Source organism: Myxine glutinosa, chromosome 4 (assembly GCF_964187855.1).
Source record: "Myxine glutinosa chromosome 4, kmMyxGlut1.1, whole genome shotgun sequence".
NCBI classification, from domain to species: domain Eukaryota; kingdom Metazoa; phylum Chordata; class Myxini; order Myxiniformes; family Myxinidae; genus Myxine; species Myxine glutinosa.
This window is the reverse complement of record NC_136264.1, coordinates 39,407,497-39,424,328: the sequence shown is the minus strand read 5'-3', so window position 1 is coordinate 39,424,328 and position 16,832 is coordinate 39,407,497. Positions and strand designations below refer to the sequence as shown.

At 45.7% G+C, this 16,832-nt stretch overlaps 2 protein-coding genes across 2 annotated transcripts in view; one reads left to right on the top strand and one right to left on the bottom strand.

The window, feature by feature from the left end:
* The window catches only part of LOC144891699 (uncharacterized), a 1,187,956-nt gene that overhangs the window by 980,965 nt on the left and 190,159 nt on the right, over window positions 1-16,832 (top strand). The window lies entirely within an intron of this gene.
* The window catches only part of LOC137424598 (GRIP1-associated protein 1), a 70,535-nt gene that overhangs the window by 38,559 nt on the left and 15,144 nt on the right, over window positions 1-16,832 (bottom strand). Inside the window, exons 4-10 of the mRNA XM_068112202.2 lie at window positions 13,615-13,641; window positions 13,174-13,281; window positions 12,770-12,902; window positions 11,206-11,300; window positions 10,213-10,293; window positions 1,579-1,713; window positions 817-912 (exon numbers count right to left, since the gene is read on the bottom strand). Coding sequence (XP_067968303.2) covers window positions 817-912; window positions 1,579-1,713; window positions 10,213-10,293; window positions 11,206-11,300; window positions 12,770-12,902; window positions 13,174-13,281; window positions 13,615-13,641 — 675 coding nt within the window. The remainder of the gene's footprint in view (window positions 1-816; window positions 913-1,578; window positions 1,714-10,212; window positions 10,294-11,205; window positions 11,301-12,769; window positions 12,903-13,173; window positions 13,282-13,614; window positions 13,642-16,832) is intronic.

Sequence of the window (16,832 nt, the reverse complement as noted above, 5' to 3'; positions counted from 1 at the left end):
TGCGACACAGCCAGGAACAAATCATTAGGATTATTTGATTACAAGTCTCATCAATCAAAAACAGTTTCGGCCAAAGTTCACTTCCATACATTTTCTAGGTATTATGTAAAAAAAGGAAAACACAATTAATGATTATACAAGAATGTTCACTTTCATAGATTTCCAGAACTTGCAAGTTGCCCATTCTAGACTGGGTAGGGATGGAGTGGCAAAAATGCAAATGGCATCTTCTGTCATCGATCTGGTAAACGAGGAACAACAGTTCACATTTACTGCCACATCTGATGCAATTTAAATGCTTTAATGGTGACAAGGTGTGCCATTTGAAACTTTTTGTTCGATATTTATAGCTTTTCCATGCCCAGGTCCATCATAAAAAATTGTATTGGTTTCAAAGCCAGTGACCAATTGCAAATGAATCATCGTCATCTGTTTGAGGGAACTCGGGTACTTTCTCATGAGTTACCGAGAGCTATGCTGGTGGGAGCATTAGCTCCTTGTAGGTTTAACCAAGCCAGACAAGCCAAAGGGTAACGGCTACACACTAATGGGACAAGTGGTTAACACTACTAGGATGGATGAGGTTCTTTAGCTTTCCAGCAACTTGTATAGTGGATGACACCACAAACATAAATCCACACAAGCAGGAGTGCGACCCCTAGTGTAGACTCGAGAAGATCAAATCGCAAGCAATCGAGAGGTTGCAAATGAATATTAGGTTGGCAAGAAAATATAAATGAGAAATGCAGTTGAGATGAACATGCGATTTTTCTTTAATAAAAATATATTTTTATTCAAAACTCTCAAATATTTTACCTTATGAGATTCGTCAAGATCCTTCCTCAAAGAAGTTATTTGATCTTCCCGAACATTATTCTGTTCCTGATGTAGATTCCGTGATCGAAGGAGTTCCTGTTAAGGGGATTAAACAATAAAAAGTCACAAAAAATACTTCGAAATCTGGAATGTCTTTAGCATAATCAGTGGCATTTTTTAGAGCATCCACTCGAGTCTGGGAGGTCGACAGTTCAATTCCGACCCTGGATGGGTAAAAACAAAGACTTCAAAAATGGTATGTTGAGGGAGCTACAATGTGCTACTTCCTCCCTTGATGCTCAGCATTTACACAACAAAGTAGAAATAAATCCAATGGGTCTGCATCACAGGGGGAAGGGGGAGGAAACTTCTCCTTCATTGGGCCACTGAGTGCAGCAAAAAATTGGATGTCACAGGATGATGTCGCCAGCCCCCAAAGTGGTCTGGGAAGTTACTTCCCCAAAGGTTAACAGCTGTGTTCATCTCATGCTAAAAGTCACGCCCTGTGCATGCCCAGACGGTAAATATGGGTCTGGTCTCTCTCTCTGTTTCTGACAGCTCTTCCACGAGCCTTGAAACCGATAAAGGAAAAATGTGCACAGATTAAAATGATTGTAGCACAGTCAGAGTTTCGAGATTGAAAACCTATCTAACCTACATGTCCTGATTTTCATGGAACATTTTGTGAAAAGGGATTCTCGTATCAAAAAAGCCCAGGCCATGCAATCAAGGATAGTGCACTTGCAGAAATCAGATTATCACCTGTGAATTCATGTTCAGAGCTTCATTCTGTGCCAGTAGTTCATTCTTAACCTCCTCGAGCTGGAGCATCGCAGAAGTCAGACTCGAGTTCTGTTCTTTCAAAATGATGATTTCTTCCGTTTGTGTTGACTGAATCTAAAGAATTGTCCAAGTTAGCACCAAGCAATCACAAATCTTCATAACAGAAGATCACATTCTTGAAAGAAAAATTAATCTGCAAAGACTGATATTTTCTCAACAAATGATCCTATTCTACAAACCAGGAATCACCTGTGGGAAATGTAAAAGTATGTAAGTGTTATATTTGAATAAATGATCGTTTTAAGGCCATTTTCCCCGCTAGAGCGGGGGTTAGCCTTGCGGGCCCCATGACAATCATGGTTCCCTGTTTGAGGCAATGTTTTTATGGCCGGATGCCCTTCCTGACGCCAACCCTTGGTCACGCTCTTACGATGCGCAGGGATACGGTGTACCTATTCTAAATCGGGGTACACACCGTGATCATTCATCCCAGCAAGCTGGTACTCAATTTGCCGACCTCGGAAGGATGACAGGCTGAGTCAACCCCGCTGGCGTTAATTCAGCGATCGACCGGGATTCGAACCCAGGATCCTAGGATCCCAAGCCGGCACCCTAAACGCTAAGCCAACACCAGGCTAAGTGTTATATTTTTTTCTTAGATTTTATTTTTTCCGATTCCAGATCAGAGGGACTCCCAGGATCAGCGAAGGTTGCAAAATCAGCGAAGGCCTGAACCACAACCTCAACAGATGACCGTCAGCTCACTTGGGGCTATTTTAATTAATAATGTTGGTACATACCCTACATGTACATTGCATGGTGTTAAGGTAACGATGTAAATGTTTAACATATCACATCTTGTAGGCCAAATGCATACTGTGCATTCATCAGATCCTTTAGGTAAAATGTTTGCCATGTAATGTTGTATTTTTGATGAAATAAGAATGAGAGGCAGAAGTGTTACTAAACATAACACTTCGATTTGCTTCCGGATTCAAAGTGTTATATTTGAATCCGGAAGCAAATCAAAGTGTTATGTTTAGCAACACTTCTGCCTCTCATTCTTATTTCATCAAAAATCAAAGCCGCATAACACCTGGGTTCAAACTTAGACACAATTTCATTATTCTCCCCGGCGTTAAAACTACACATATTATTTTTTTTTTTTTTTTTTTTTTTTTTTTTTTTTAAATACAAGATCGAGGCTCGTGAAAGAGCGAACATTAATCACACAGAAAGACAAACCGACACATAAAACATCGGGAGCGGTAGACAAGATGGGGAGAGAGGGGGAAGGACACAAACACAACATTTGAGAGCAGGGACCGAGAGACATGGAGACATCGAGAGATCTGAGAGAGGGCGAGGGCTTTGGGGGGGGGGGGGGGGCATGGGAAGGGGGCGGTGGGAGAGGTATAAAACATATGGACACTGCCAGGACTTCCAGGAAAGAAGTTGGAATTTCAAACAAGGTGGATCTGGGGTGAATTAGCGGGGGTAGAAAAGATCAAGGTTTTGGATGGGGGAAGATAAGAGATGGTGGTGAACAGCTGTTTTAAAGACCTGGAGGGAGGAGTGGGATTGAAGGGAGTGAGGGAGTTTGTTCCAGAGGCGGGAGAAAAGAGGAATGAAAGAGTGAAGGTGAGCAGAGAGCCGAGATTTCGGCAGTTTAACCATCAGAGGGTTGCTGGCAGATCTTGTGCGACCTGTAGGAATATTTGGGGGACAGAGCACAGAGAGAGCTGGTGGTGCAAGGCCGGAAAGGAGTCGGTAGAAGACAGAAAGACCACCTACCTGCCTGCGGTGAGTGAGTGAAAGGCCCTCAGAGATAGCTTCATCGCGGGAGATTCCAATAATTCTGAAAGCTTTGGTTTCAACAGCGTGAAGCCGAGCTAGGTGTGAGGCAGGAGCACCGGCCCATAGGGGAGAACAGTATTCCATTGAGCTGCGGATGAAAGCCTTGTATGTGGTGAGGAGCTCAGGTGTGCCGAGGAAGGACTTCGCACGACGGAGGATGCCCAGTCGGCGACTGGCTTTGGAGGCCAGCTTGGAAATGTGGTTTTCCCAAGAAAGATCATGGCAGATAGTGAGACCCAAAATCTTGAGCGACAGAACTTCTTGGAGAGGATTGTTGAGAAAGTAGATGGGAGGGTTGTCCAGTCGATCTTTTCGGAGAGACATAGTAAGAGTGTGAGATTTGTCAGGATTGAAAGACATGTTCCACTTGTTTGACCAGTCTGTGATTTTGTCCAGGTCTTCAGAGAGTGAGGAGGCAGCAGACTGCCGATCTGAGGGAAGAGGAATGGAGCGGCAAAGAGTGGAGTCATCAGCAAAGAGATAGAGAGGATTTTCGAGAGAGTCAGAGAGATCATTGATGAAGACCAGAAAAAGCACGGGGCCCAGAACACTGCCTTGGGGAACTCCAGCCTGAACAGGAAGAGGAGATGAGAGAAACCCATTCAGGGCCACACGTTGACGACGACTAGAGAGGAAGTCCGCCAGCCATGTGTGGAGATTTCCATGGATACCAAAGGAGGAGAGTTTGGTGAGCAGAGCGGGGTGCCAGACCGTGTCGAAGGCACGTGATATGTCGAGGGAGACAGCTCTAATTTCCTGTTTGGCATTGAGGACCTCCATCCATTGTTGAGACAGCAGAAGCAGCATGTCCAGAGTAGAGTGACCTGGTCTGAAACCAAATTGATGATCAGAGATCAAGCCATTGGAGAAGAGGAAAGATTTCATATCCGAAGCAATGATGGATTCCATGACTTTGCTGACAATTGGGAGAAGGCTGATTGGTCTGTAGTTGCTAGGATCTGTTTTTGCACCTTTTTTGTGCAAAGCGGTGATGTTGGCTGATTTCCAAGCAGATGGCAGTTGACCTTGAGCAAAAGAGAGGGTGAAGAGAACAGAGAGAGGGTGAGATAGAGCAGCAGAGCAGGATTTTAGGACCCGTGGGCTGATGCCGTCGGGTCCAGTTGCAGAATCAGAGTCGAGGGTTGACAGAAACTTTTCCACCTTGTCAGGTGGAAAGGACACGGAGTCCAGGAGCAGCGGGGTACGACTGGGTATGGTGGGTACAGAGAGGGATGGGTTTGGGACACAAGATTTAGAGGCAAACACAGAGTTGAGGCATTCAGCTTTTTCACGTGCGGAGTCAGCTGTGTAGCCGTTTGAGGTAAGGGAGGGGATGGAGGGGGAACAAACACCAGAAACGGATTTGACCAGACGCCACCAGGATTTGGAAGAGGGAGACAGATAAGAGAGTTCGGTCTTGAGAACGGAGAGATATTGTTTCCTGGCTCTCCTGAGGGTGGACACACACTTGTTTCGGGCTTTGTGAAAGGAAATGAGATTTCCTTCCGTTGGATTTGCTTTCCAGGAGACGAAGGCAAGTTGTTTCTGGGCAACAGCCTCACCACAAGATTCCGTGTACCATGGACGGGAGGAAGGGTATGACAACTGAAGACGAGATGGGATAAATCTGTGCATGAGAGAGTGCATGGTTGATTTGTAGCGGTGCACAATAAAGTCCTGATCGAGCTTCCCTTAGTGGCGGAGAACAAGCTAGCAAGCTATAGCAGCATAGAAACATCAGTGAGCAGCAGTCCATGTCAGTCCCAGCCGTAGCGATCAGGGCGGCGAATTACTCTTCCGGCACGCGTCCGATAGGCGTCAGGAGCTTCAACCACGAGACCGAATTCCCTCGCGTCGGAATAACTGCCTAACTCGGGTGACGGCAGTGGCTCCACAAAGCCATCTGGATCGGGCGCGTGTGGTGGTGGGGTTGACGGTGGATTCTCTATCATCGGATTAACCAGACCGAACTCCAGCCCAACAGCATCCCCGCATGGGGTAAGATGGCGCACCGAGACTGTAGACACGTCCATTTGGCAGAGCACTCGAGCGTGCTCAGGGTTGGCTTGGAGGATACGAACCTTTTCAACGAGGGGGTCATATTTACTTGAGCGAACCGCGCATTTGAGGAAAGCCGGTCCGGGTTCAGCAAGCCAGCCCGGCAAAGGACGGATACCGCCAGAACGACACGAAAAACGAAACATACGGTCGTGGGGAGGTTGATTTGTAGCGGTGCACAATAAAGTCCTGATCGAGCTTAGCGCCCCGGGTACCACCCAGGTCCATCGGTCCAGTCCTAGCCCGCGGGATGTAAGGCTCAGAGTAATGGCTTTCCATATAATGCCATTAAATCGTTCCACCTGTCCGTTCGCCTGTGGCCTATACAGAGTAGTATAGCTAAAAGCGATATTATGCTGGAGCAAGAAGGTTCTCACATCCTGGGACAAGAACACCGCTCCACGATTGGTGTGCACATAGGCCGGATTCCCAAACATAGAAAACAAGTCCTGCAGATACCGGATAACCGTGGTAGCGGAGGGAATCTGGAGAACTCATCAACTATCGTGAGAAGATAACGAGAACTACCCGAAGCCAGTATCCCCGGATAAGGTGGTAGACACGAAGGCGGCAGGGGTCCTTTGAAGTCCATTGCCAATCACTCCCACGGCCGAGTAGCCTGGACCAGCGTACCCATCCGAGGGTTGTAGAAGCGAGGTTTGAGTTCAGCACAAACGGAACAAGTGCGACACAGCTGACGAATGTCCTCGATGGAGTAGGGCAAATTGCGACTGCGCACATAATGAGCTAAACGCGTCACGCTGGGATGGCACAATGTGTCATGAAGAACGTGCAGGTCCTCAAAGGAGGTGAGACTTGCACACACCACTGGCCGTGATAATGCATCTGCTGCGAGATTGTTCCGTCCAGGGCGATATCTGATAATGTAACAAAAATCGGCCAACTCAATCCTCCAGCGAGTGATTTTCTCATTCTTAATGCGCTGAGCATGGCGCATGTCGTACATAAAAGTGACACTTTGTTGATCGGTCATGATCTCAAAACATTTGCCAAGCAAATATGGCCGCCAGCGCCTGATCGACAACGATGGCGTACGCCTCCTTTTCAACAGACGAGTGTCGTTTTTCCACAGAGGAGAGAGTCCGCGAAAAGAAGGCCACAGGTTGCCCCCCTTCAGAGAGTGTGGCAACCATCGTGTGGCAACCAACCAACCAACGCATCGCTTTCCAAAACAAAGGACTTGTTTTCATCAATAGACGACACAGCAGCGCCAGCTATGTCTGACTTCAGGCCATGGAAAGCGGCCTTAGTGGCGTGACTCATGGGGAACTCTTTGCAATCCACAAGTGGACGAAGCTGCTCAGAAAAATTTTGAACCCCCTTTGAATAATGAGCAAAAAGCCCGAGAGCACGCTTCAAAGAAGCACGATCACGTGGCGGGGCCATGTCGAGCAAGGGTCGCAGTCGCTCCTTGTCTGGGGTGATAGTGCCGTGGGTCACGGTGTACCCCAGGAGATCTATCGTTCGAGTGGAATAGCAACATTTAGCCTCGTTCATAGTCAGGCGGTACTTGTGCGCAACCTCGAGGAAGCGCTTCAGATTAGTATCGTGATGAGCTTGATCGTACCCACAAACCGTGAGATTATCCAAGTAAACAAAGACATCGGTTAAGCTCTCCTTAGCAATGATGTCATCCATGGCCCTTTGGAAGGAGGAACCCCATTTGTGACCCCAAAAGGCAGCCGGGTGAACCGGTACAACCTCTGTCCGGATTCAAACCCGGTGTAGATGTGATCTGCCTCAGAGATTGGAATCTGATGATACGTGCTGCGGAGATCTAAAGTACTATATGCCGAGTACTGTGCCACCTGTTGGACCAGATAATCCAATCCCGGGAGTGGGTAGGCGTCCAATTGGGTAAACCGATTAATCGTCTGCGAATAGTCGATTACCATGCGTTTGCAGTGAGTGTCGGTCTGAACCACCAAAACTTGGGCTCTCCAAGGCGATCGACTAGGTTCGATTATGCCCTCCTTTAATAGCCGTGCAGTCTCCTCAGCAATGAATTGCGTGTCAGCCCATGAATAGCGTTGCGATTTAACGGCAACCGGTGTACAGTCAGGAGTCACATTGGGAAACAGCGACAGTGGTTCAATTTCCATCCCTGCAAGAGCACACACAGCAAGAGTATCATCCCCACCAAATTCCATTTCCAAACGACCATGCCGATGGAGAAAATCGTGTCCTAGCAACACTTCTGCACATAACGCTGGTAAGACCATTAAGTGTACATCCGGAAACATTCGGCAATTAATCACAAGCTTCAGCCGGCATTCCCCTCGAGTGCGTAGCCATAGCCCTTGGGAAGCCATACAAATTCGGCGTGTTGCCCCGAGAATCGGCCAGCTATGCTTCTGAACAAGTCGTAAATCGACATAGCTATCAGTAGGACCCGTGTCGATTAAGGCGTTCACGTTCTGCCCCTCAATCATGACTAGAATAACAGCGTTGGACAGTCCAGGTGGCCCGGTATTCGTCGAGTCATCCAGAGGGGGTGCTCAAGCCACACCGCGGGACCCGACGCTAGCTCGCGTCGATCGTGAAGCTGAACGTGCCCCAGGCGATGAAAGGATCCCAGTCAAGGGCGTTCGAGCCGGGCACGGCGCCGATTGTCTCGTCGGCGAGGTGATCCTAGTCAAGGTCGCATGAGCTGCGCGGGGCCCTTGCGGGGGGTTGGGGGGGGGTGATCCCACTCAAGGCCCTTTGGAAGGAAAGGGCATCTGGGGCGCCGATCGTCTCTCGGGCAGAGAGAGAATCACAGACACAGTCAAGTGAGTTCGCCGGGCTGTGACGAGCGACAAACCTTTGCAAAATGTCCTTTCCGAGAACACGAATGACACGTCGCATCTCTGGCCGGACAAACTGACCTTGAATGATTCTGGTTCCCGCAGAAAAAGCACTTAGCATTACTTCCGGCTGATGGAGCGGCAGCGGCTGTCACACTCGGGTCGAGATCCTCGAGAGTGTCCGTTGTCCCCGATTCCGGCGGAGGTGAAGCATCCGTTTGCTCCGCGATAGTAGCTCTCTCCGGTCGTGTCGCGCCGGTTAACCCGCAGTGACGTACGGTCATTCGTACGCTTCCGCTTGTGCTTCTTGGTACACGAGCGATAATTTATGAGCTTTTTCCAGCGTCAGATCCGTTTCTTCAAGCAATCTCTGTCGTATGATAGGTTAGTGAAGACCAGAAACAAATGAATCTCTCATCAAATCGTCACATACTTGTTTGTGTGTGTCCGTGTTTCTGTCGTACAGTCCTTCGCTAATCGGCGAAGTTCCTGAACAAAGTGGTTGATGGTCTCCGATGGGTCTTTTCACCGAGACGCGAGCAGATAGAGTATAGACCACGCTCCGAGTCTTGATGGAGATTCGTCGCAATTCTTCCTCAGCGGCGGCGTACGTGGCGCACTGGGATATGTACGTGTAAACTATATGCGACACGCGGGAGTTCAACACCGCGAGCCTGGTTGCATCCGTGAGACCCTCCTGGGCTCCCAGGTAGCTGGTCAGCAGACTTAGCCAATGCAGGAGCTGCGCAGACACGTCCGGCGCCTGAGGATCCGCTCCGAAGATCGGAACTTGTATCAGCTTATGAGTCATGGCGTTCCCGTTCAAGACAAGACAGGATTCAGAATTAATTGTTGTAAAAACCAGAGTTACAACATTGTCTCAGATTTGTGAGTTTAATTCTGAATCGATCTCTAGCAATACCTGTAAGAAAACCAACAAGCAACATATCAATATTCAGCATTCATAGGAATCAGTAATGGATTTGCAACTAGCACAAGCAAGCCTGGAACAAAGGAGTAATACGCACCATCTAAGTATGCACAACATTGCACACGATAAATGTCTCAGGAATGATCGTAGCGCTGTCTGTCTGAGTTCTTATAACTGCCGCGCAGCGGACAGAAGCCGCATAACACCTGGGTTCAAACTTAGACACAGTTTCATTACAATCATGACCCAATTTACAAGTTCACCTCTTCGAGAATTGACATGAGATGACTGAACAAGTCATCCCTTGAGATTCGATGTGCGACACAGACGCCTTATTACAACTCAGAGCATGGACAGGCCTTGACTGATGTTCAATAACAATGGTTGGTCAATCTTTAGGGATGGAAATCACAATGATTGTAGTGCTACCTCTTCTTCTTCTTCTTCTTCTTCTAATTTCATAGGCAGAACAAGGTTGCGTGGTAACATCATTGACTGAGGGTGCAGCTTTGCCGCTGATGCAATGCACTCTACTGGTTCGGGTAGGGATTTGGAATTTGGCCATGGTGCCAGTGATAGCTCACCTACCCTTTGCGAAGGACACCATGGGATCTTTAACATCCACCAGCTAATAATGGCAGACCATGTCCATTTAATGTCCATCAGAGGGACGGCACACACATTAATGAATCACCACGACTGTGAAACACCCGGATGACAGATTAATAGCTGGATCAGGATTCGAACCCAGGCTGGACAGCTTAGAGGCGAGTGTACCTCAAAGTCAATCTGTCAGACCATTGTAGTTGTTATGGAGTATTAAACCCCAACACCAACTCTGAGCAGCATGTGCCATCACAGCTAGTGTATCTCAACAGATTTAGAGCAGTGTATGTTATTTGCAAACAAAATTTTAAAAGATGAACTATATTTGTCTGTGATAATACCATTGGATCAGACCTGTTCCAAGGCAGCCATGCTTATTTTCAACGCTTCGTTTTCAGCAATCAAGGTCTGCATTCCCTCATTTGTCTCAGCTGTCTGGGGCACAGCATTAAACACAACAACCAGTACACAAGGTATTACATCATTGGACTAAATTGTATAATTTAAAAAGTTGACACAAATTAACTCCCCAACCCTCCCTGCCCCCTTCCTCCCCACAAAAAATGAAACCTTGAAAATAATTCACATTTTTGTGTTTCACCCTTTTATGAGTCTCATCTCAACCGTTTTGTTCCCCTTTTCTCCCGTTAGTGGAACCTCTTTCTTAAAGCTGTTCAATCCCATTATTCCCTCGATGGGTGTCTCGGGCCTCAAATAGTCAGTGCATCATCTCATGTCATCCTCCATCTTTACCTTCAATCTTTTCTACACCAATCTGATCCGATGTACCATTGTACCATACTCTTTTACAGAGTTTTGGTTCTGCCGAAGCAGTTTCTTGGCCTATGGTCACGTTGGGTGGTTTTTGCCATCCCTCTCCCAGGAGTAGTTAGGACATGAATTTGGACTTTGGCCATGGTGACGGCAAAAGCTTGCCAACTATGAAAAGGACACCATGGGATCTTTAACATCCATCAACGAATGCAAGTAGACGGGATGCCAGTTTAACATCCATCCGAGGGATGCAACAAGCTTTGACGAATCACCCTGCCTGTGAGACACCGAAATGACAGCTTATAGCTGGGTTGGGATTAAAATTCAGGCTAGACAGCTTATAAGTGAGTGTGTGTACCTTGAAACCACCTTGTCAGCCTCCCTCATCAACCATCCCTAAATAAACCCTTTTACGTGCAGGTTACTGTGTTTCCTTTCTTTTCATACATTCCCTATTGTGTTAATCTGTTGCCCCACTCTCAGTTAGTTGCTCTATTACCCTCTGTCACCTCGCTGTTTCACAATCCTCGATATTGTATTTTTTTAAATGATAATAAAAAAGGCTCCTTTTACCGCCTGTTCCTTAGATGCACAACACCTCGCACACATTGTCCTCTCAGCAAGCTGTACTCCTTCTGATGGGGGTGCACCAGCAGTATGTGTGTTACCTGCAAAAAATAAAACAAATTATTGGAGCGTGTGATCAATCATACCTTTAATCACCAACAAAGTACTTTATAACTTTATAATTTCAAAATCTAAAACAAAAACAAACAAAACCAGAAGGTCTACAATCTCTGATTGCACTCTCGCCAGGACGTGCTTATGTGGTGTATTTTGTGTGGTGTTTATTAGCTGCTGTTTGTGTGGTTTATTGATGTAGATTTATGTTCAAACCAATATGGCTGCCTAACCACGTAACAAATGACGTCATCAATTTAATTCTCCTGCACAATCTGTGTAAACTATGCTCAAGAAATTTCAAACTGATCAAATAAAGCGTTCGTCTTGTCTAATTGATAATGAAAATAAAAGTGTTTATGATAATGAAAGCACCGATGACATCATCATGAATACATGTTGTTCCCCATGGGGAGTACTTGACAATGAGCCATGTTTCAATTTTTTTTTCCATCGAGCGGTTTTGGAGATATAGAGTTGCAAAGTTTTTCGTTTTTTTCCAAGATGGTGCCGATGCCACGTGATCGATGACGTCATAATTATCATTTTTTTAAAATCTCATGTGGTGTTCATAATTTGGACTTTCAATGCGCTCAGTGGATCACCACGCTCATATAATGATCTTGTATACAAAAAAAAACAAAAAAAAACGGTTGCAGAGAAAAGCATACTCATGTTCTGTGCAGACAAACAAGCAGACAGACAGACAGACAAACAAACGAACGGGCTCAAATGCAATACCCTCTCCTCTGGCGAGGGTAACTAGAGCAAAGACAATGGTGCATGCCATCTTAAATACCCACTCTACCCACCTAAAGCTAAGTTGAAAGATGGCATAAAGTTCCACCAGGATAGATCAGATATCGAATTTTGAGTTATATTTTCCCCCATATTGACCCTTTAACCCCCGGGAATAAACTCGGGGTCAAATCCCCAAAAATCGTTTTTTTGGAAGTTTACCACCGTTATGTTTACCACCGTCTTTTACATCCCTTTATTTAACACATTACATTAGTTCTTCGTGCTGGCTTGTGTCCTTTATAACGTCACTAAAGCATAATTTTCCTGTTTTGAATTATTTTCAATTTGGTTTGAATGCCAGACAGGCAGACATACCTATAAAATTACCTTACTCTTCTCAGTGCATTGTGTATGCATGATCGGGACAAGATCCTGCACAATTTGACAAATTCCGAGCCAAAGTACTGCTAAACTGCAGGTTTGTGTTCCAATTTGTGTTCAAAATACAGTACAACATTCAATTTAAATGAAGTTGTTCTTTGATCATAAACTGACATTTGCAGACAGACAGACAAAGCAAACTAATTGGTTAACCCCACTTTTCGCTTCGTGTGTGTGGGGGTAAAAAGAAAAAACAAGAACGTTAACCCAAAATACTAAATAACATTACACCGGCCACCATCCACACTATCCCCATTTTCAGAAAGTCAAATACCTTCAAACCCTTTCTCAGGAACCCAGTTTTCAGGCTGTAGTCCTTGTCCCTCATTTGATGTGCCGTCGGAAGTTTCACACTTGCTCTTCAAAAAATAATTTTCAGCTTCCATTTTTTCCAACTGCCCACAAATCTGAAAACAAAGCGAAGAGTTTATAAATCATAGCTCGAAGGTTAAACTATACATATTACTCAAAATAGATTGGTTTGTGGTGAAATTAAAAGCAAATGGTGAGGATTATGTCCTTGATATGTTCCCGGAAATAAATTTGAAAAGAGAAGAAGTTTGGACAGGGAGTGAAGAAAAACAATCTCCGGAACATGATGATGCAAATCTTCAGCCCAAGCATATACCGTACGACTGCCTGGTACTGTTACAGGAAGACTGAATGTACAGACTGTACCCGTGTGAGTTCCTGAAGGAGGGTAGAATTTTGAAGGCCAAAATCATCTTCTTGGCTTTTTAGTTTCCCTTGTAACATGTTATTCTCACTCAGCAATGCCTCCACCTCCTTGATGAATGGAAGGGAAAACAGACAACCAGGAAAGGACGCATCAAGCAAAATCTCCAGCTTCATTCATACCTTCATTTAATATTCAAAATTTTGTTGGTGGTTGTTGTTCAACAGTTTTTGTGCAAAGAGAATAGCAAGTTCTTCAAAACTAGGACAAAAAAGTGGGACACGTGAATCACAAGTGATTATTGCATTATTGTTGATCAAAATAGAATAGGAGTACAATAATATATTGTATGTATATTAAAAACAATTTCACAATGTTGAATGATTTCAAAAGATGAGGGAGATGTTCATATAACATTCAGACATAAATGGAGAGTTACGTACCTGTGCTTTGCGGCTTTTTGCAATTGTCTATAGAAAACGACACAAGGTCAGAAGATGTAAGTAATCTATCTATAATTCCAGTAATCTCTGTCTGTACGTTTGTCTGTGACCGCTGTTTCTCGACAACCACGGGTCCGATATACTTTTAACTTGCCAGGTATATTGCTGGGGACCCGAGGATGTGCCTTTTCAAGGTTTCATATTAATCGGACAATTACTTACCGAGCTATGTCCAAAAAACGATTCAACCAATCAGAGAGCAGCGAACGATCGCGTGTGCCGAACGTGGCGGGCACACTCTGCCTCGGATGGCACATTTGAGAGCGTATTCATTTATTTCACGTTTGCAAACTATGTTGGCGTTAAACTATGTTTTACAACTAATAAAAACGAATTTGCGATTCATTCGCTTTCCTGCGCGTTTGTGCACGCGATGGCGATTTCTTTACCAAACTCCGGAAGCCGTTCGCTTTGGACCAAACCATTGCATGTAAATAGAGGGGGGGGATTGTCACCACTCGCAAGCCGTTCGCTTTGGACCAAACCATTTCATGTAAATAGAGGGGGGGGATATAATTTTAGATATAGATATAGTACGGGCATGCCCTAGTTTGTATAAATTCTCCCTACAGTGGAATACCATAATTACTATTCAGTGAAGACGATACACCAAAAGTCTCACGATCTATACTATATGTCCCGCGACCTATACCATGCAGTACACCTTCTGGACTTTTACAATACTTCCTTATCATAGCTGGAGAGGGGAGAAGGTGTGGGAAGGGGACACGCAGGTGTCACTTGTTCTTCGAAATAGCCATTTGGATAACAATCATTGCATGTACTGTAGTGTGTATGTTGTTACAGTACATTTGGAGCATTCTACAAAGTTAATTTACTTATTCATATTGAAGCCAAGCTCAGCGAGGCTATTTATTACTGACACGTGAAATACCCTTGGTTGTGAGATGGCTTTGAAGGCCATAAGATACAAGTTGATGAGTCTTTCCTTCGTGTTTGGAAAGGAGGTGGACAGAGCATATTGCACAAGCTCAAGCACATCTACACTTGCCAATAGAGATGGGTTAGAGGCCAAATTTTCTGAGCCCGAACTGAAAAAGCCAGGAAAAGGCAAGAATCCCAAATCAGTTTTCCACAATTTTCCAGGAATTTCCAGGAAACAATTTACCAGGAAAAAAAAACAAACACTTGCTTGGGCTATATTTGGTTGAAAGCTTTTCTCAGCTCAAGCTCGGGAAAAAAGGCTTGCTGCGCCATCTCTAATCTCGACCATACACTGTGTGTCAGTGGTGTGGCACAACTGCTGCCAGTGTGGAACAAAAGACAACATCTTATTGCAATGGAGCAAGCATATATGGTTATGCAAGCATGTATATTTGTGACCAAACATAGTCTTCTTCAAATATATATGCAAAACCAAAAAACACGGTACGTGAAGACATGAGGTAGTGAGGAAGTGAAGCCGTGTGACCATATTGACTACCTGCTGGTGCGTAGGCGAGATAGGGGGCACCTCCGGGACACAAAGGTGATCCCGGGGGAGGAGGCTGTTTCACAGCACCACTTGGTTGTCTGCGACATAAGGGTGAAAGGTGCGAGGAGAGCTCGGCGGGTGAAGTACCAACCGAGAATGAAGGTGTGGAGGTTGAAAGAGGTGACAGTGAGGGAGGCATTAAAAGAGAGGCTGCGTATGGTGGAGGATGATGTGGTTGAGCTTGAAAGTGGTTGGATGTCAATGAAAGATAGTCTGTTGGGAGCCGTTGGTGAGGTATGTGGATGGACAAAAGGACCACCGTGGCACTCGGAAACATGGTGGTGGGATGATGAAGTTGGAAAGAAGATTGACGAGAAGAGGAAGAGGTTCAAGGAGTAGCAGAAGGCGAAGGGTATGGGGGCAGAAAAGGCAGAGCATGAAAGTTATAAGGCAGCCAAGAAGGCTGCAAAGAAAGAGGTAGCAAAGGCACAGGAGGCATGTAGGAAAATGTTCGGAGAACGCTTGGATTCGGAAGAGGGTCAGAGAGCGGTATTCAGGATTGCAAAGCAGATAGCGAAAGAGAGGTGTGATGTGATGGGGGTGAGTTGCTTGAAGGATGAAGTGGGACAAATCGTTGTGGACCCAGATGGAATTAAAGGAAGATGGAAGAGATATATAGAAATACTGTTGAATGCAGTGAATGAATGGGATGGCAACATAGAGAGTAACCCAGTTTTAGGACCGGCAGAGAAGATAACCGAGAAGGAAGTTGAGGAGGCGATAAAAGCAATGAAGAGTAGAAAAGCGGGAGGGCCGACGGGAGTTGTGGGAGATATGTTGAAGGCAGTGGGAAATTGGGGTGTGAAGAGAATGACAGAGATCTGCAATCTGGTGGTGAAAGAAGGCCGCATTCCAGTGGCTTGGGAACTGAGTACCCTCGTCCCTCTATACAAGGGGAAAGGTGACCCTCTGGACTGTGGCTCGTATCGAGCGATAAAGTTATTGGAGCATGGAATGAAGGTATTGGAAAGGGTGTTGGAGAGGAGGATAAGGAAGAAAGTGAAGATTGACAAAATGCAGTTTGGATTTATGCCAGGAAGAGGAACGACAGACGCGCTTTTTATTGTGAGGCAGTTGCAGGAGAAGTATATGGAGAAGAGGAGGAAGTTGTTTCTTGGGTTTGTTGATCTGGAGAAAGCATTCGATAGGGTTCCACGTGAAGTAGCGACATGGGCATTGAGGAAGTTAGGAGTGGAGGAATGGTTGATCAGAGTCGTGATGGCAATGTACAAAAGAGCGCGCACAGCTGTAAGGACGACGGACGGGAACAGTGGTGAGTTTGAGGTGAAGGTGGGAGTGCATCAGGGGTCGGTACTAAGTCCAATACTATTTGTAGCTGTGATTGAGGTCCGGGCTCAGAACGTAAAGGAGGGTTTACCGTGGGAGTTGTTGTATGCAGATGATCTGGCGTTGATTGCAGAAAGTATGGATGGACTGAAGGAGAAGATGAACAAGTGGAAGGAATGTATGGAGACAAAAGGTCTGAAGGTGAATATCGAAAAAACGAAGGTGATGGCAAGTGGTAAAGCATGTGGTGAGGTGGAAAGAACTGGGAAGTGGCCGTGTGCTGTGTGCAGGAAGGGTGTCGGAGTGAATTCCATTCAATGTACAATGTGTGCTGAGTGGGTTCATCAAAAATGTAGTGGTTTGAGACGGTCATTAA